The sequence below is a fragment of the Opisthorchis viverrini genome (assembly GCF_000715545.1).
Source record: "Opisthorchis viverrini unplaced genomic scaffold opera_v5_620, whole genome shotgun sequence".
Classification (NCBI taxonomy): domain Eukaryota; kingdom Metazoa; phylum Platyhelminthes; class Trematoda; order Opisthorchiida; family Opisthorchiidae; genus Opisthorchis; species Opisthorchis viverrini.
Genome location: NW_008752281.1, coordinates 4,111 through 24,004, shown reverse-complemented (window position 1 = coordinate 24,004; position 19,894 = coordinate 4,111). Strand labels below are relative to the sequence as shown.

The following is a 19,894-nucleotide window of genomic DNA, read 5'->3' as shown; positions in this document are numbered from 1 at the left end:
TGAAGCAACTTGTCTATATTAACCGTACAACCGAATTTCCGTTCTTGATTCATCCGCTCACGATTCTATCAGTATCCGGTCTATCGTTAGTGTCAAAAGATCTGAGTATTGCCGGCTTCCTTAATGAGGTTTTGGTGGAGTTTTATGGTTTCAGTAGGTTCTGAGATTACTTTCAGGAATATGGCCTTCCTGACCACCAGCAGACCAATCCTCCCTTCAGCTACTATGATCCTACGGTCAGTGAAACTGTTACGTGCCTTTGTCCACTGTGCCCTACCCTTCCTTTTTATTGGCAGATGCCATCAAATGCTTCGCTTGTCAGGAGTCGTGCGGATCTTGCCGTGCTGCAAGTTTACCGTTGGGTGTGTTTCACGTCTGAATGAAGCCTGTTTTTTGGTCTGAACGAAACGATGCTGTCCAAGAAAATACGCACACAGTCCAAATGACCACTTGCATTCACAGAACGGGAAACTGTGTGTTCGATCTGGAGGTCTTTGGGGCAAACAACAGCGAGTTTTTCATACGCTGCAACTATTCTGTCAAAACAAGATTCGTGTATGCGGTATTTCGTCCATCCATTTTACTGCAACTTCAACTGACTAACGTCTAATGTCATTCAGAGAAGTCGGGCAACCTCTCACCAACAAGCACTGTCCATTGAAGCAAGCATTCTCCTGCTACGCGGTAACCTCTCTAGAAGAAAGAAGTTTAGTCGACCAAAAATTTTCTACCACAGGATACTCCTACCAAGTAGAACGATTTCCAAAGCGCAACAAGAAACATCTCATGAGGATCGTTTATCTCCAACCTAAAATGTTTTCTGATCATTGCCCATTATGATGTTCCGTTTACAAATGATCAAGTGAAGCTAGTCGAAACAGGAGAGTCTAGTGTAAAACCGGTACAGTTTAGGAACAGTTTTTTATCCGTTAGTAATACCCGAAGAAACCAACCTTTAATAGTCCTGAATTCGGTTGGCACTGCATCGACCCTATCACCTTCAGGGGTGGTGATCGATTTGATTGGATGGGTTGAGGGTGATGCCGTCGTCGTCTTGTTTCGTATCCTGAATGAAGTGACCTCATCTATGGGTTGCTAGTCAGGTGGGGATAAAGGACATGTACTACCTAACTTGATTGGAGAGTTGTCAAAAAAGACAAAAAATCAGGGTTCCAATGGCGCTCATTTTAAGTACATCACTCACTGCCTTTGCTGGTAGTGATGCTATTCACCTGATTCCAGAAATTGTTCCACCAAACCACACCTATACTCAGTATCTTAAGCCATCTCTTCGACACATGTGTAATGGCGGATGCTACTGATGAGGCATTCGAGTAGTATGTGATTCTCTCGTAACTGCGCCTCACGTCTAATGGAAGATGGGGTCGAACTGCTGTGCAGCGTTCGTTTACGGTTGCGAGGTAGTCAATGAATATCCACGAAAGTTCAAGTAGACGGGTGAGAATGGTCAGTCTAAAAAAACAAGGTGAATATGAGATGTTTACTTTCCTCTCCAATAGTTTGTAATCGTTTAGTTGGTGTTTGATAATGAACAAATCCAGAGCGAAGAACTTTGCTCCTTATGCAGGTCCAATGCACTGACTGAGCGAAGCAAAACGCTTGCTGTGGTTGAGTCACTCAACCCTCCAAGTCTGCTACAATCAATCTTCCTCGAGGGTACGCTAAGGACTCCTTTTGGACCTGGCCTGGTTAGTATCTTGAACCTTGTAAATAGTGAAAGCCATTACAATCATTTTCAATAACGTCTTCCACAATGGATCGGTCGGTCAGGTTTGTTTGTTGGGAAGTGATAACTTCGGCGAAGATTTGCGGCTATACTTTTGGGTGATGCAGTTCACAGGTTAGTATATTGTATCCCCTTGTCCGTCAACATTCATGTTCGTTTAGTTGGTGTTTGATGATGAAAAAATCTAGAGCGAAGAACGTTGCTCCTTACGCAAGTTCAATGCACTGACTGAGCGAAGCAAAACGCTTGGTATGGTTGAGTCACTCAACTCTCCAAGTCTGCTACAATCAATCTTCCTCGAGGGTACGCTAAGGACTCTTTTTGGACCTGGCCTGGTGTTACAACACCTGGTTAGTATCTTGAACCTTGGAAATAGTGAAAGCCATTACAATCATTTTCAATAACGTCTTCCACAATGGATCGGTCGGTCAGGTTTGTTTGTTGGGAAGTGATAACTTCGGCGAAGATTTGCGGCTATACTTTTGGGTGATGCAGTTCACAGGTTAGTATATTGTATCCCCTTGTCCGTCAACATTCATGTCTGATGAGACTGGAGGTTTGAAAATTCACAAAAACTTTTATCTGCTGACCAAGTTTTTTTACTGTCCAGGTAGATCCATCCTAGCTACATCCTCTGACCTGGCTATCCACGCCTTTGCTACCCGCACGGCAGAATAGTCTCAAATCAATTTTTTCTCAGTGGATTTAACTACTGACAGATGTGAGTAGAACGTTTTCGAATGGTAACTTTTTTAGGTAGGTGTAATGTGTGAGGAAATAAGATTTGCACCACTAAAAATTGCGTTACCGTCAGAAAAACCATAGATGTGGCAATCCTGGCCTTCCGCGCTCAGTGTGACGGAATGTTCGATCGTTTCTCGTTTCACTGGACCCTTTCCCACACTGACAACTGCGGGTCTTGAAAGAAAACTGCGAATTCACAGGCTTTGTTGTCTTAGATCGTTGTATTTCTGGTGCCTAATCTATTACGGAGCCGTCCCGGGCTGACTAATTGACATAACAAGCCAAAGTTCAAGAGAAAAATGACCAATCAAAAGCCTTCCCATACTGAGACTTATTCTAACCCTAAACGCAGAATAATGTAATATCTTTAGAATTACGGATTTACTGAACTTCCTGAGGATGAGATGTTTCATGCAATGTCCTTTCGTAATGCACTACACATAAGGCTGCTGAAATCCGTCGACAACCTTATGAGTAGTGCATTACAAATATACATGTATTGCGATATCTCGAATATCTTATCGACTGAAATATGAGGCGGCCTGGTGCAGCACATTCAGTTGCCTGGAAACATCGCAAACGGGAGATTCAGCTGGGTTCCAGTTGAGTCTCTCGCAAAACCAAATTAGTTTGCAAATGAGTACACCTCGCCAATGTCCTTTCCTACGACAAAACGGTTCACTCAGGCAGTCTGGAGGTGAATTTGAAGAATGACAAACTATGCACAAGGAAATTGTCTGACATTTATCTCTTTGCTAATGTAACCGGTCTGTGGTGTTTGGTGACGAATTTTGCCCGTAATGATTTATGTAAATCACCGGCAAATGGAGCGTTATGAAAACCGGTTGTCAGTGGAGCTTCTAGAGAATGGAGAAAGTTTGATTACTAGAATTTGAATCTTGTTCTACTTATGAAGTCAATCTTCGCTAAATAGCTTAGAAGCGGAATTATTGCTTCAGTGCTAGCGATGTTCAGCAGTTCGAACCTAGCAAATCTGGTGCTGATACTTACTGCCTACAAGACACTGCCAAGACACGTGCATACTCGCAGTTTTCGACAACTGAGGCCTAAACTTTCGATGTTTTTAATGAGCTGCAGCGATGGCAATGCTCTGTATACATGCAGGATGGTGTGGGCATCTCGAGAGGCAGCTGAATTCGCTCCGTCCTGTAACATGTCGGGTGGTCGGTTCTTGACGTAACTTGAGGAATTGGCACTGGGTCCCTAACTGCGACCGCCGGCCCGAGACAGCAGTCCGTGTACAACAGTGGTACGGGATATTTCTGAGGCCGACCCACCACAGAGGCCAAACATTGTAGATTACTATGAGAAAGTAATGTGGTTAGAAAGAGAACCTTTCCAAGGTTTATTTGAGGATTCGTCAGTCGAAAAGCTGATGTTGGTTGTGTGTGATGGAGGCTACCTCCCGTCTAGAAGCTGCATGAAACTATTGATCAGTCAGGCGTATCTGACCGATGTGGTTGGAAATCGCCAGTGACAGATAAACGGTGCTTTCTGCCATTGGATCCCAGACAGACTGCTCCCGTACGAGGAAATCGAGCTCCGAGTAAGTTCGACGTCCAACCACCCACCCACCCGACACAAACAAACACAACACTACAGTGACAAAATACGGAATTCGTTTGCAGTATCTTCCCATATAAGTAGTTTTTGTCTCATTCGGTTTGCAATACATGAAAAAAGGCAATTCAACAAGCAAAACTGATAGAAATGATGTGCAAAACCGATAACAGTTTTTTGTTCTTGAGAATTGGTGAAATAAAATAGTCGACACATCTTCTTCGTAAAGCCATACGTAAATAGAGCAGAACAAAATTCATTGTCAAATGAACACATACGTGGGTTACTGCCCAGTAGGTGGCGATGGGGGGTGTAAAAACGATAAAGATAGTATTGTTGAGTGGTGTCTTTTATAAGGGAATAATTTCTGTCCCAAACTTGTCCATTCTAAGCGGACAAAAACCGATTGGCTTCGTACGTTGGAAAACTGAATATGGTAGCGAACAAGGTGCGCTTTATCAAACAAACGCGAGCAGCGTGCGCTCGTTTGGTTGTTCACATAGCCGTACGGGCAGAACACGAGAACAGGGATAGAGCTGTTTTTTTTCTCTGGGAAAAGAACGTGCACATGTACGAAACGGTAGTACTAGACAGTACGCGGTTTCGAAATGTCACCACAAGCTGAGGTTGTACTGAGTACGTTGGAAGTATCGAGCAAAGGTTTGCCAGATAGGTTGTCATTATTCTGAATTGGATAGAATGACCCCGATTCCGAAAGGTCGTCTGTTCGCAAAGGCCGGCAGTCCGCCGTTCTTTGTGGACTGAACTGGTGAGGACTGGCGGATGTTTCGAACAGGAAGGGTAGCATCAGATTACACAACCCATCGTTCATGGGCTTTGGGGATGTGGACTCGCCACTGACAATGATGTTATTCAGCATACATTGGGTGGAATCTTCAACAGTCCCGGTGTTTCGTGTCACATCGAATGAGTCACCCAACTTTTGTTCGGAAGGAGAAATAAATGACGTTCTCGTTGGATCGACCATGTCCTGACTGATTCCGGAAGTGTTAGTTCCCACCGATAGGTGATTGCGTAAGGACGGTTGGCTACCCTCGGATAGTGTGTTGGATAGAGCAATCTATTTAATGTGAAGAAAGATCGAACTCAGTGACACCAGGCTGGTCCGTCTTTGATAGATGTGATGCAGAAATAACAGGACGCAAGAGAAAACAGAATACGCGAAATACACTGATCTCCATACAATTTGATTTTGACGGGAGACTCATCTGGAACCCAGCTGAATCTCTCGTTTATGGTATTTGGGTTCAAGTACAACACATGGTTGATGGAAATTCAGGGACTGTGCCTATCTGGTGAGCCTCAAGGACGAAATCGGTCGTGGGCTGTCGAAGTGGTTGATGAAAATTCAGGGCCTGTGCCTATCTGGTGAGCCTCAAGAAGGACGAAACCGGTCGTGGGCTGTCGAAGAGTTTTTTAGCAACCTTATGAGTAGTGTACTACGTCTGAAACAGAAGACGTCCTATTCGTGTGGTGCGGCAAGCTAGTTTCAACTGACTGTCCTTGACGTTTTCACCATGACAGCATGAATAACCGACTGTGGAGTCTCGGTATGTCGGTGATTCAATCACCTTAAGCAAGTAAGTTGAACCAGGAAGGCACTTGCACCAAAACATCTAATCTCATTATGGTATAAATGGACGCCATGTGCGAGGAGGCAGGTGATCTGAGAGCATAGAAACATGCATGGGTTCACTGGTTGTAAGGCCCTATTGCGATTGTGTCTAAATTGCACTTGGTTCCCTCAGACATGTCTCTTTGCAGCTTTAGACATGAACGATTAATGCCCGATTGTTTACTCATATAACAATCCGCTGACAAGATATCACCGGCAAGTGAATGCCAAAATGCCAAACGGCTTGTTGTAGGCAAATCGGTCTGTTATGAACAGACTAAGGCGGTGTGACGTTTTGTATACTCCCATAACTCATTCAGTTGTAATGGAGAGTGTGCGACATTCACAAAACCATAAGTGATATAGTCCTCAGACTCCGTTTTCGCCAGTTTCATACATTGGAAGCGAATATTAAACAAGGGCGAACGCTCATCGAAAATCATTGAAATTTGCTGCACGGTTTTGTCAAAACTGAGATCTCGCGTGTTCTTAGGCAGGATAAAGTTGGAATGCCGTGTGTGTTCCGTTGTGCCAAGCTTTCTGATCAATAAGCGTACTCTCCAGGCATCATTTTTGTGCTTCAGTTCGACTTGGAAAACATCTTCGTAACGTCTGAACCACGAATCGAAGGTTAGGCCGGCATCAGGGTCATAATGGAACTCCGTGATGCTGTTGGCAATCGAGTAGACTGAATTTGTATCTGGAGCGGAATTTGGTGGTTGGATTTTAAGTTGCTGTGTCAATGTTTCCACCAAACGTAATTGTGCCGCTTCAAACTGGTTTTGTTGTTGCAGCAGAATTTCTTTCAACGCTTCAGCAGTTATTGTCATGATTCTGTGGGTTCGGGCGTCGCCAATCTGTTATATCTGCTGACTCGCCGGCCTGTGGTATCTGCTGCTGACCCGCTGCGGTGCCTAGTGTCGGAGAGAAAAAGGCTCACGGAAGGGAACACAGCTATATTCCAACAAAGTGGCTGCGAGAGCGCGAGTGCGAAAATACAGCGGCCTCAAGCTTTTTATTGGAAGGACACTGTCTGACCTTGGTCGAACGTTGACGCACACGGTCTGGCTGCGACGTTCTGCATATTGCGGAGGCGTTGTCTGTCCTTGATCAACGCTGACTCGCGCTGTCTGGGTTTGATGCAAGGCTGTGACGCGCTGCATATTGAGGAGGCGTTGTCTGTCTGGTCAACACCCAGCGGAGCTGAGAGTCTCCGTAGATTCCGGGCATTCAGTGGTTGCTTTCAGGAAGCTGACCTTCCTGATAATAACAGACTAGTCTACCATGCAGGCTGGGCTGGCTTTCTACTGACGTGTGGTGTCTATCCTCAAATCTTCGACCTTCAGTGCCTCAAAACTGTGGCTCAAATTGATTAGAACCGGTGAACTCGCAATGAGGTGATCAAAAGACGGGTTTTTGGTGAGGTGGAGGATAATTCCCTCAAAGAATACATCCAGCACTGGTTACTTATTCGGCTGGGCTATATGGCACGCAGACCGAGTTGGCGCCTGCCAAGACGAGCGCTGTGTTTCGTGTCTTATTCGGATTGGCGGAAACATACAGGCGGACAGACCTGACATGGCAGAAGTGAACGAAGGACACGGGGAAGCGTTTGGGTGTCGTCGGTACTGTTCGCCTTCCACGATGGGATACATGTGACCGTCCCTGTGCCTGACTGGAGACACCGAACGATATGCCGGCTAGCCAATGTCGGTCGCGTTCACGTCGTCACTTCCAGGGAGTGCGGACACTCCGGACGCATGTAATAGGCTAGCCCCAAGTCTCTCTTCCTCCGCCATTTCTTTCTTTTCTTGATTATAAGGCTTTATTGAAATAAATTGACGCGATTGTACGGAAGTGAATCATTGATGTTCTTATCTGGTGCCGCCGTCAATGATGATGATGATGAGGAGGAGGCAAATTGATCTATCGCGTCGAAAACAAACCCGACCGAAAACACTCAAACAGAAACTGGCTCGGGAGTCGTACTATGGTCTCGTACCGTAACTTAAGGAACGGATTCGATGTTCCAGAGATGTAGGATCCCGAGACACATGGGAGACATTCGGAATATAGGACTCGGCAGTGGCAGCGTCGACGTTCGCTACTGTGTAAATCTTGCATCTCGCCTGTTCAACCCGCCGTAATAAACGTCTAAGCCTCAAAAATCAGGATTCTCCTTCTAACATGTCTGACAAGGCTAAGGATATGCACGGTTGATGGGATCCAGTAAGAGCTAAACTTGACTCCGGCGATTCCCTTCTTTGGTGTGGAGAGCTAATATGGTGTAGACTTAAGCCCACACACTGTGAGTGGAACGGGATATCACCAAAGTCCCGTTTTTAATTTAGTTATTTAGCGACTCAGGAGTTCACACAATGATGATTTCCACTAGGCGAAGAACATACCGGAAGCGCAGGAGTTTGTCGACCAATCTACGAAAACTGGCCAAACAAAGAGGAAACAAAAGTGGCTTCATCGTCACTCTTTGGACCGTCCGAAGGTTCTAAAACTGTTTTTTTTTCAAACATAACGGGTTGATGTTCAGCGCGAGAGAGGATATCTCGGTGTCCTTGAGGCATATCAAATTCTTACATCTGACTAACAGAAAATGTTGCGTGCTTCGCGTCACACCGGACGTCACAGTGATGAACACTTACTTTAGAAACTATGATCAGATGTAGCATCATCCCGGTCGCCAATTTTCTATTTGCTTGTGCTTTTTTAAAACAGACTGGACAGCTGGCAGAGAAAACATACAACGGACCAGGACCAGGTGTACACATATGTGCGTGAGCTTGACAAAGTAGAATTCACGAACACGAGGTAACGTGATATGGCACGTGACGGGCAAGGTCGTCCACTGACTTGATTATGGTGGGTAAGATATTGAATGAAAACACACAGAGCTAAGGATATATTTGCTAAGCATCCATTCTTAAATAGACCCACTAAGAAATGCAGCTCCAGCAAAGTTCGACTTACACGTCGCGACCCGATTGGGTAGTATGAATTATTGGGTGCACAAAAAGTCTGTTGGATTGGACGGTCAACCGACCCATCAGTTCCCGGTCGTTCAAACGCTACCGAACTATCCGTTACAATTCGTCCTGAGGAGGAATTTGGTGTATGGTTGATCGCTGCTTGTGAACAACACGCGCTGGACAATGACTGATCTCTGAGGACATCATCACTGATTCCCTTGTCCCGATTACACTCGGCACACTGATAAACAGGTGTCGGCCGGAACTCCCTATGTGGAGTTCGCGTGGTCTGTTGATCGACAGGGGTGAAGAACACCTTGGGGTTGCATTGGGTATTGGTGAGCACACAGACTGAGGCACTGCGTGAAGGATCTTTGTTTGAATCAACCTGTAGAATTTGAAAAGTTGTTTAAGAACCGAATGATAGAAGGAGGTTTCTGAAAGGAATTATTTCGCAGCTATACAATCCACTGTAGACAGAAAACAAGATGATGGAAAAAGATTGTTCAGCTGTAGCACCCTTCCGGTGCCCAGTTGCCATGCCACCAGAAGGAAGCACGAGGGCTGGGATAATGCCAGGTTGCCCAAGCCTAGACAGGGGAAGTCGAGAGGCGGAGGTCGGATTTTAACCACATGGGTCATCTCGTCCCCCCAGATGATGGAAGTAATACTGATATAAAGTTGGGTCAAGATTAGGTGGGAATTAACTCACCTGACGAAGGTCGCTGCGTTCTGAGATCACCACCTTTCAAGTTAGTCACTGAGATTCGGAATTTTGGTTCGTAGGTGTGGACACGGTGTATCCGGTGCTTTTCTTATGCGAAAACCACTGCATACCTAACAAATAAAGTTACATTTCGATTCTTCCTTACTCAGTGGGAAAATTAGGACTACAGGTGGAAGAATTGGTTCAGGGTTGTGGTTAACCCTACGGCCCTGTGTATCACAAAGCCTTTTCTCCCAATCATTTGTCGGATTGAGATCACACAACGACCTACCGGTGACACCTGAGCAGCAATTTCAGTCTGGGTTGTAAGTGGTCAAACGTTGACCACCTCTCTGCCTTTTGTAAGACACGTTTTTCAGATCCGATCAACACGGATTTACACTATGATATCGAATGCTCAGTGAAATCGATCACTACAGTCCTGGCGTGCTGAGACTAATGAGCTTCGAGGCATTCCTTCGAAGCAGTAATCGAAATGAAGCAAACCACATGCATTCCGGTTGCAAATTAGGCGTAGCGTGTTGGCAATTGTGTGCGCGCGCTCGATTGGTCAGTGCGCATGTGTGCATTGTCGCACATACGATCGATCGTCATCACCACAACAACCAAAGTAAACACACCTGGTTTCGAGCAGCCCAGATAATTGTCTCCGATATCTGGATGGCAAAAGCCGTTGGTCGATCGACAGATTAGCTGCACATCAGAATTAGATTAGCTCTGGAGAGACTACGTGGTTGTTGTAGACCAAAGGTCGAACTTCATATCATCTGTTAAGTTCACGTGAATGAAACATGGCGGAGATGGACGGTCCGAGATAGCTCAGTGGGTGTGGTATCAGTGCAACGGTGATACTACTGATGGGAGAGGCTTGCGAGTAGTAGGTTTTCTTGTAAATTCGCTTGTAAAGGGAGATCTATTGCGGGATTTGTGGACTTGCTGTGTAGCATTTCCTTGAACTCCAGCAACATTCAATGAATATCCAGGAATGTTCAGGAGGACGCGCTTAAGAGAAGCTGGATGTTCAGTTTTTGTCAACAAGATGCATATGAGAGTTTTGCTTCCCTGTCCAATAGAATGTAACGGGTCTAGTTGTTATTTTCTAGTAAGTGACTCCGCAGCGAAGGTCTTGTTTTACCGGTATAGCGAGCGGCAGGTCGGCGGTTCGAGTCAGTCCTCAAGCGGGTCTTCCCGTTCATGCTAGCTGCTGCCAGACTTCTCAAATCGAAATACAAGACTGTCTTAATGATACTGGAACAGGAAGCGAGATCTGTCACCCTAATACGACTTACTGCGGTCCCTCCAGATCATCAAATATTTAGGCAACAAACCAGTAGCATTACCTGAAAGTATTAAAAGCTATGAATCACCTGACAAAGATATTAAAACTTTTTCCCAAAAGGTCAGAGAAGATTCACTACCATTAACCTATCTGTTTCAGCCTGTCAAGCACTTGCCGCCCTCTACAAGCAGACATTTGCCAATCTTTTCGAGAGAGTCATCAGAAAAGCGCGAGAACTCAGCAAAATATGGTCTGTTATTATGAGTTCCCGTTAAAAGCTGTTAATCAGTCTGTGAATTTAGGCTTCAGTTCATTCGAGTTTTTCAGCTACAAGGCGTACGCTGAAGTACAGTGGTTCCAGCTGCTACAACTTTGTTCGACGAGGATAAGGAACTCGAGATAGCTCTGTGATTTTCTGTGAAATTTACTCGCGGGAAGGTCTGCTGTTCAAACCCAACCTGTACATCTCGACTGCTCTTGTCTAGGCTTTGGCAACCTGACAGCATCTTAGACCTGGTGTTCCATTCGGGTGGCATGTCTGCTAGGCACCGGAGGGTTGTCACAGCCAAACAATTATTCATTATCCCTACAAACGAGTTTTCCCGCGAATAGTTTCTCGATAAGCTTTGGGTAAGTTTTAAACACAATCGAATTCTTGGAGAAAACAGTTGCAAGCACAGAATGAGCTCTGTATTGTGTGCGGTATTGAACAATGAAGACGGTTCTTTTCTGCGCACTGCACAACAAAACAAGGCATTTGCAACTGTTCCAAGGAAACCTCTTCATCGGGAGTCTCAGCAACCATATACGGCAGTGAAGCATCAGTGCCAACACTGATGTTGCTGTCATTGATGATGATGATGATCAGCAACCATATACAGCGGTCCCATAGTCAACGTCACGTGTTTTTTGTCTCTTGGGTGGATATAACACGCACCATATTGTATTATCACGAAATGCTAAAGTCCTGCTCACTGTGGGTGTGGAATCTAACTTGACGTTATGATAATTCCCCCATTCATTTGCTTAATCCGCCTATGTACTTTTGCTCCACAGTTGTTTTGCTTATTCGCAGAGCCGTCCTTTCCGACACTTATGTATTGACATGTGTCTGTGTGTGAATGTGCGCTGCTGACCTACTTACCCATGTGCGGTCATTTCCCGTTTGCTGAGCCTGCCTTGACATGTTTTCTCATGGGCTCCGCGTTATCGCACGTCCGATGAGAATCACGAGACCGTCGTCCGAAGGAACGACCGCAACCCACGCTACTGAACAGTCATTCCGCTCGCCGTTGTTTGGTGTGCGGACGTTGACACTGCATTGTGCCGGTCAGTGACAGACCTGTGAACTTGTTGACGCTATGAATGTGAACAATTGAGGTTTGTTGTACACATTTGCTTACCCTTGTGTAAATAGTAGCGTAGAATTACGAACCCAATTCTTCCTTTTGATGTTCGGGATTGTCGAACCTACGCGTCACTCAAAATTCCGTACCGGGAACCTCAACAGTGGGCTTTGTGAATTTGTTCCAGAGACATTTGAAGAAAACACTGAGTACCTTCCAAATAAATAACTGTGCAATGTCTGCAATTCGATATACGAAGTACAATGTGGCGAGCGGACACCGTAAATTCAGCCAAACGGTCGGTACTGATTGCATGATGTGTAATCGGTTTGCCCGGATTCAAAACTGCATTCGTCTCCCGTTACTTTTGAGTATTCCTTTCGCTGGTGGAATACCACAAAAGAAAAGAACGGGAGTAAAGCTTCAAAGAAACGTACCGTATTGGACTTCCTTAGACGGGGATTAGACCTCTAACTAAGAACACCCCAGCCCAGTTTTCTGAGTTTCGGTCTGGATATGATAACTCTTGAGAGGGCGTAAACAGAAACATGTTCACCGGACCGAATAATCGGTTGACAACCACGCCATACAGAACAGAGACGAAGGTTCGACGTTCATGGCCTCATCCACACCTAGAGGAATGATTCACAGCAGTAGGGGCAATGCCAGGAATAGCAGGTGATTCAGTGATCTTTACACCTATCTAGACAGCTCTATAGCACAGCTTTCCATCTCGGCATAGACAGTTAATCGAAGTGGCTAATTGGTTAAACTTTTGAGACTCTTGCCAACACTTACATTGTTCCCACAACGAAACAGTCTGTCAGAAAAGAGTGACTTCGCCTGCTCCACTTAGATACTTCCGTATATGATAAAAACCATAAATGATTGATGGATATATAAGTTGGGATGAAAGCCAATTTGCAACCATTCTGGGTTTTTCAAATCGCCCAGAATTCGAAGGTGTGTGGAACAAGGTATCATACAAGACTGCTACTGTTGAGGAACCGACCGAAAGTCAATGCAGTCTGCGCGTGTATAGTGTAGTCTCACAAAACCTTGTTCAATCTACCTATTTTCTATACTGTTCGCCCAGTATGATCTGGAGCCCTGATACAGTTATGACTTAATCACGGGAACCGGCAACCAGGACATTCAGTCACTGGAAAATCACCTATTAGCAGCTTCGAAGACGCGGACTAAAGGACTTTCAATCAACGATCCTCAGTTTGACAAGGTTTCAATCGCACGTCAGCTGTTTTAACCTTGCGGTGAGTACAACCACAAAAGAGATATGATCAAACTGCTGGACTCACTGTATGACAGAGCTGCGTTTCTGTCCCTGTGTGGTGAACACATGTAACGGGAACTTCTGGTTTGTATTTGCAACCTTCTGGAAGGACAGATGTACGCACGGGTACCCTGATGGAATTGAGGAAGGAAACTTGTCCACTGGTTTCCGTCAAACGAATCTTTTGCTGACCTGGGTTCAACATACATGGTGCCCGGCTGCGTAAGCTCGGGGATGCTGCGCAACAATTGAAGCCAGACAATTGTTTTGGTGTGACAGTAGACGATGCCGAACCGGGTGACATTGTGGTGATCGTGGGCGGGCTATCAAATGTTATATGAGGCTGTATGTTGTTACGAGGGAGCAGATAACGTCCAGCTAGCTGGTCAATGATGGTGGAATTGTCCAATATGGATTGCATTCGGACTTCACCGGTGTTTGGATTTGCCGTACGACCCGGTACAAGACTGGTGGTACAGGCACTGTAAGACTTGGTTTTGGGAACCGACGTTTTTGCCAAAGTCATAATTGTGTCGTTCGCTGTACATGCCGAAACTTGACTCTGTGAGTAGGGTCGAAGTTCATTCGTCAAGTAGTTTGGACAGCTTGTTACACCATGACCGGCACATCTGAACTCTGTTTTGCCTAACTGATCAACTGTTGATGTTGTGTCGCACTTCCAGCGGGAGTTAGCGGGTTGGATTACCCCAGTAGGTGCTGTAGGGACGTAAGAAGTTCCGCACTGACTTGAAGTAGGAGCGGAGGCCGACAAAGCAGGGGTTAGTAGAAGACCGTTTATTTGAAGGGATCCTGAGCTAGCCCCGTTCGGTCGGTCGTGTGTATTTAGTGCGGTATTTGAGGTGGTCAAAATCGGTGTGCCTCCCAAGGCAGTTGTACAGAACTCGTGAGGCGATATGTTTGATGGTATCATCACAGTCGTTGGGTAAATGAGGGCAGGCTAAATGAGCAACGAAAAAAGGTTGAAACACGAAAGAAGGATCATTACCAGTTGGTTTTTGACGGTGTCTAACCAATACTGTTCGAAACGCGCCACTATAACAAATATCAGGGGCTGTGAGGGTAGTTCGGCATACTGGACACGAAGTGTTTTAGTTCACATGCTCGTTTCTATAGTCATTACCTCACAGCCGTATGAAACGGTAGATTCCTCTCTACTTGAACCGAAATTGTGCACAATTAGCAGACTAAATTCAGTAACTTAATCCAATCAAAAACCTCTCGTTTATGACATTCCTCAACCGAATGTGTTACACAAAGACCGTCTTCGGAACTCGATGAGGCCCAAGAAAGGCTGAAATGGCTGTTGGCTGTCGAAGAGTCTTCATCAATCTTTTTGGCAGTGTCCCTCTAAAGACACTCTAACGCGATAACTTGAATAGTGTTCCAAGTGAAACACAAGTTGGAAAAGATCACTAACGAGAGATTCAGCTAAGTCTTCCGTTATTATTTACTGAATTTTGCCATGCGCTGGCCATCTTTAGTTTACCTACAAGACAGCTGTATTCATGTCTCGAATCAATGCACCCCAAGTGTCACGATCTGAACTAGGGACGGTACAGTTCATAGAGAGGTTGAACGCACTTGTTTCGGGGGCTTCCGTAGAATGTGTACATGTTGGGTATTCATATGCAGTGCATATTCTGAACATGGGGCTTCTAAAATGGGCGGCCTGACTGACGTTCAGAACTGTACTGCGGGCCGCGCAAGTAACCCGAATGTTCCAACCTCTTAGTTTTTTTTATATCTTTCAGTAGTTCATGTTGTCTCAGATACGGTGAAATTTTTCCTCTTGGAAGAATCCATTCAACATTCCACGGTGAGCCTTAATTTCAATAGTGTCATTAGGTTGGCAGGTAGTTTTTTCGTCTGATGCGTTCAAGAGTTTCTATGATTTGACCAGTAGGAGACCGATAGCCATCATCATCATCATCATCGACAGCATAACATCAGTGTTCAACACTGACGCTTCACTGCCGTACAACCATGATTTATTTGAAAGTCTTATTGTAAAGAAAAGAGTAAATGTGGATGGGGTAGTGACTTAGTGCTAGCTTACCACAATCATTCCGAGGTACTTAAACCTCCAGCCATATCTTGTAGTGTCTCCAACCAGGCACAGTGAGGATCACGCGGTCCCCATCCTGGAAGGCGAGTAGCACTGAGAGCACCCAGGCGTTTCGTGATCTCCTTCATACTCCTCTGCCACGTCAAGGGTTGGCCACCTCTCTGTTTACACCACTCTGAATTGGGTATGGAAAACAGCACTCTCTTCGACAAACGATAGTTCGGCATACACAACACACGTCCCAATCAACGCAGCTATGGAAGTACCCGTTGCACAACCGATAGCTATTCTCGGTGGAAAGCCCCGAATTCCGAACTTCCAAAGAGCACGTGTTTCTTTCGAGATAAATAAATTAAATACATCCTGAACAATTGCATCTGAAAAGACCTAGCCTTGAAAATTGACAGTGGATCCACACTGTCCTTCATAGGGCTGACTGTTCTGTGTTATCCACCAGGTACTTCACCTAAATGGTCATCTGCTTCAGACGGTCAATCGATAACTTGCCCTAACTATTGACAAAATTAGGCTGTTCAGGTGACCGAATTTTTCACCCGAAAGGTTGTTTACTAACGATTACGCCCTGGAGACCTGTATTCAGATAGAAACGCCATAGTTACCTGATGTGTCCATCCCTAGAAACGAAAATGCACTGGACGGGAGGGTATAGGTCATACTGCTAACCACCCTAGACGACAGTTTCGCTGAAATTCCATTTTCTCTCCTACCTAGAATGCCGGATATCATTCCTAAGTATGTGCGTGGAGTGGAGTTAAATGTCTTTGTAGGGGGTTAGACCCCCGCCCCATCGAGTGTTTATTTCTACTTTCGCACGCTAGTCCACGAGCAATTTCAATTAACGGTCCTTGATGCACACAAGGGAATGTCTAACCTATGATTCAGTCGACCACTACAATACACGTTTCGTTGACTGTTGCTCATACCTCGAACTGTTACTGGCGAATTCCGTTAGGGTAGCGCACATGAAATGCAGCCAGGGCATCGTTACCGACTATTGAATCTACCTATTGGTGTTCCAGATCAATAAATTGTCACCGGGACCGGTCACCGTCACCAAATTCAGTAAGGAGGTCAGGTAAAAGTGGGTGTATATTCTATGTTTGTATGAGTGTAGAACCCAGTTAATCGTACGTAACACTCACTTGATTTCAACAGACAGACTTTAGATTTTACCAGTACATTGTACATTCGGCAACCTACAGTGCACTCCAATGTGTGATTCGGATAAACTGACAACAAATTACACACCCGCATACCATCATCAGAGTCAAGGACAGCAACACAACGGCGGTGGAAGCTGTTGATTAGTTTTCGTATGAAAAACCGGGCATACAATAGCGATTTAGGAGGGGGCGATACGGCTCATTGGTTATAGAACGAAATTACTGACCGGTGGGTCCATGGTTCGAACCCAACCTCTGCCTATCGGCTTCCCCTGTGTAGGCTTGGGTGACCTGCCAGTATTTCAGCCCTCGTGCTTCCTTTGGGTGGCATGACAGGTAGGCACCCAAATGGTGTTACAAATGTAGAATTTCATTCCTTTTAGCTGATGACTCCTTACGGTCATGACTTTTCGCATAGCTCTTCCATGACATAGGGTGAGAAATATGTTCATAAAAGAGCTTTGTGTCTTCACTGCAGCAATCTCCTTGTATACCACGTCTCAGCTGAAATGCCGGAATTAACGAAATAAGATAACGCTTCATCTTGTTTGCTCCTACTGTTGACAGTTATGCTCACAACAGTCCGTGTTTAATCCAGGAATGGGCATGACCGCAGCAACCGGATCATCCATGCAACGTGTCCTTTTGAAAATCGGAGCAGCAGCCAGCTTTTTCTACCTCTAAGCACAGGGTTCGAATCATGCAGCAACCGGTCTCTTATGACTAGGGATCTAAGCACTCAAAATTTCAAACGTCATTGCGTAATTTCGGATCCAAGTGCACAAAGTGCTGATAAGTTTCAGGTAAGAACTGATTTTCTGACCCTGGAACATCGTTGTCGCATGTGAACTAGATACAAACAGGCCGACTGTGCGTGCGCGGACGAGCACGGACTTCAGAGTAATCTGATGTATGTATATTTGTAGTGCACTAGTCATAAGGTTGCTGAAAATTCGTCAACAGCCCACGAGCGGTTTCGCCCTTCTTGGGGTCCATCAGATGGGCGCAGTCCCCAAGTTTCCGTCAACCTTATGTTCTACTTGAAACTAAATTGCACGAAATCAGCGTAATACACTCGTTTGCAAACTACTTTGGTTTTTCGAGAGATTCAACTGGAACCCTACTGAATCTGCCGTTTGTGATGTTTCTAGGCATCTGGATGTATTGCACCAGGCTTTCTCACGTTTCAGTCGCTACGATATTCGAGATATCGCGGTACATGTATATTGGTAATGCACTACTCATAAGGTTGCTGATTCAGTTTGATCCAAAAGGAAATATAAAAACCTATGCTTAGCTGACAAGTGGGTTTTATTACGGTGTACAGCGCTCAATAGCTGAAAAAATCTATCCACTGCTTAGAAGGCATCCAAAAGGAAATAAAAAAACCTATGCTTAGCTGAAAAGTGGGTTTTATTACGATGTACAGCGCTCGATGGCTGAAAAAATCTATCCACTGCTTAGAAGGCAGTGACATTTAGTTTGTTCAGTTGGTGTTTTTTCGAAACTCCCCACTCCTGAGGAAACTAATAAAGAGTAAACTGAGAATAGTTTCTCTAATCACACACAGGATCAAGGGGAAACTGATAACTCAATCGGTACCCTCTGCAAAGTAAAACGGGAACGCACCTGGTTCATCGCTATGATTTGGTGCTCATGTGGACACAGCTGAATGACAGACAGTCCGTTGGCCAACGGGCACGCGTTGTGTGCCAACAGGAGAGTGCTTCCCCCATCTTGGTTTCAGTTCGTCTTCCCCTGGATCAATAACTTTGGACTTACCTGTTTTTGAAAACGTGTGCTATAATAATCCCCTTGCGGTTAGTCAAACTGCGACTACTTACTTGTTTCCTTACGGCATAGCCGATATTGAGCTTTCGATCTTTAAATACCAAAGTCTCAGCCTATTTCGGGCAAACCCTTTCAAAAGCTGAAAGCGGACTGACTTCGTTTTTTATTATGGCTTCCGCGGTTTCCTGATCTTCGAAGGTAACAAATGCATAACTGCCTTTGGATAAACCAGATTTATCATAAATGACTTTGACATCCTTGATAGTTCCGAAAACTGCGAAAAAATTTCGAAGTTCGTCCTCTGTGGTCTGTGAAACGTGTTGAATGTACTGTCGCATCACTCACGTTCGAGCTAATTCCACCGACAAATATTCTATTAGGTATAAGTGTACCTATTTTCGGCAACGTAATTCCTTGAGATGTGGGATGTACGGCAGATGTCGTGGTCAGGGTAATGGGGCTGATAGAGAACGCTGATTCATCAGGCATTGTAGTCAAAATACAGACAGGTAGATCACAAGTTATCAGACTTCTTGAGGGGTTTCAAGTGAACACAAATAGTTGTGGGGCTCACCAGCACAGTGACGAAACATAACAAACGTGTAACTGCCGAAACCAGACGGTGGATAACCGATAGCCCCTAGCACCAGCGGCCCTCAATCACTTTTGAAAACCTGTCATTGACAAACTCACAAAATCGATACAAAATAGTCACTTGATCTAATTTCATGGTCAAGCGACTAGGATGTCACATGTCTTCTCTTTGAAAAGAACAGCTACTCTAAGTGGGAGAGCAAGCATTAGTTCTGACAATACCAAAACGAAGCTGAAAAATGACTAGAACAGTGGAAAGAAAGTAGTTTACTTGTAAGCCACGTGATTCTTTCCATCGGTTGCCCTTAGCGGAAACCAAAGACAAAGTAACACCTATCCCGGCCTGGCAGCGACCCCTGTCTGAGAGGAGGGACAATATTATTTCACATATTGTTCTTCAAAACCCTACTTACTCTTTACACATGTACTTATCCAAAGATGGTACTCGCAGCCATTGTGTTCTGATTCCAACGGTTGCTGTATACAGTAGGAGAAGAACTGCTCACGAGGATCCCCTGAATACAAAAAAATGCTCAGCTGTAACACCCTTCCGGTGCCTAGCTGCCATGCTACCCGAAGGAAGCACGAGGACTGGATAATAGCCAGGTTGCCCAAGCCTAAGACAGGGGAGTCGAGAGGTAGGAGTCGGGTTCGAACAACGTCCCTTCTGGTCAGCAAATTCGCGCTCCACCCAATTGAGCTAACTCGCCATCCCTCAAAACAAACACATTTTAGAGGTGCATGTTCATGAACTCACCAACTGTCAGTACGCACCCAAAGATGGAAAAAGTACATGTGCAGAGAGTGACGCATCCTCAAGGTCACCATCGGTACGACACGTCCAGAAAGCAGGTGCGTTGGCGGAGCTCACCAAACATGGCTTAGCAACATAAGACCAGCGTAG

At 45.3% G+C, this 19,894-nt stretch overlaps 1 protein-coding gene across 1 annotated transcript; it reads right to left on the bottom strand.

Annotated features, from left to right (window-relative positions):
* Window positions 1–4,122: 4,122 nt before the first annotated feature.
* Window positions 4,123–18,924, bottom strand: T265_11861 (hypothetical protein; the record flags this gene model as incomplete). Its single annotated transcript, XM_009178660.1, has 6 exons — window positions 4,123–5,153; window positions 8,694–9,080; window positions 13,361–14,293; window positions 18,450–18,509; window positions 18,552–18,704; window positions 18,742–18,924. 6 exons carry the CDS (start codon window positions 18,883–18,885, stop codon window positions 4,659–4,661), a joined length of 2,172 nt encoding a protein of 723 aa, XP_009176924.1.
* Window positions 18,925–19,894: the final 970 nt, after the last annotated feature.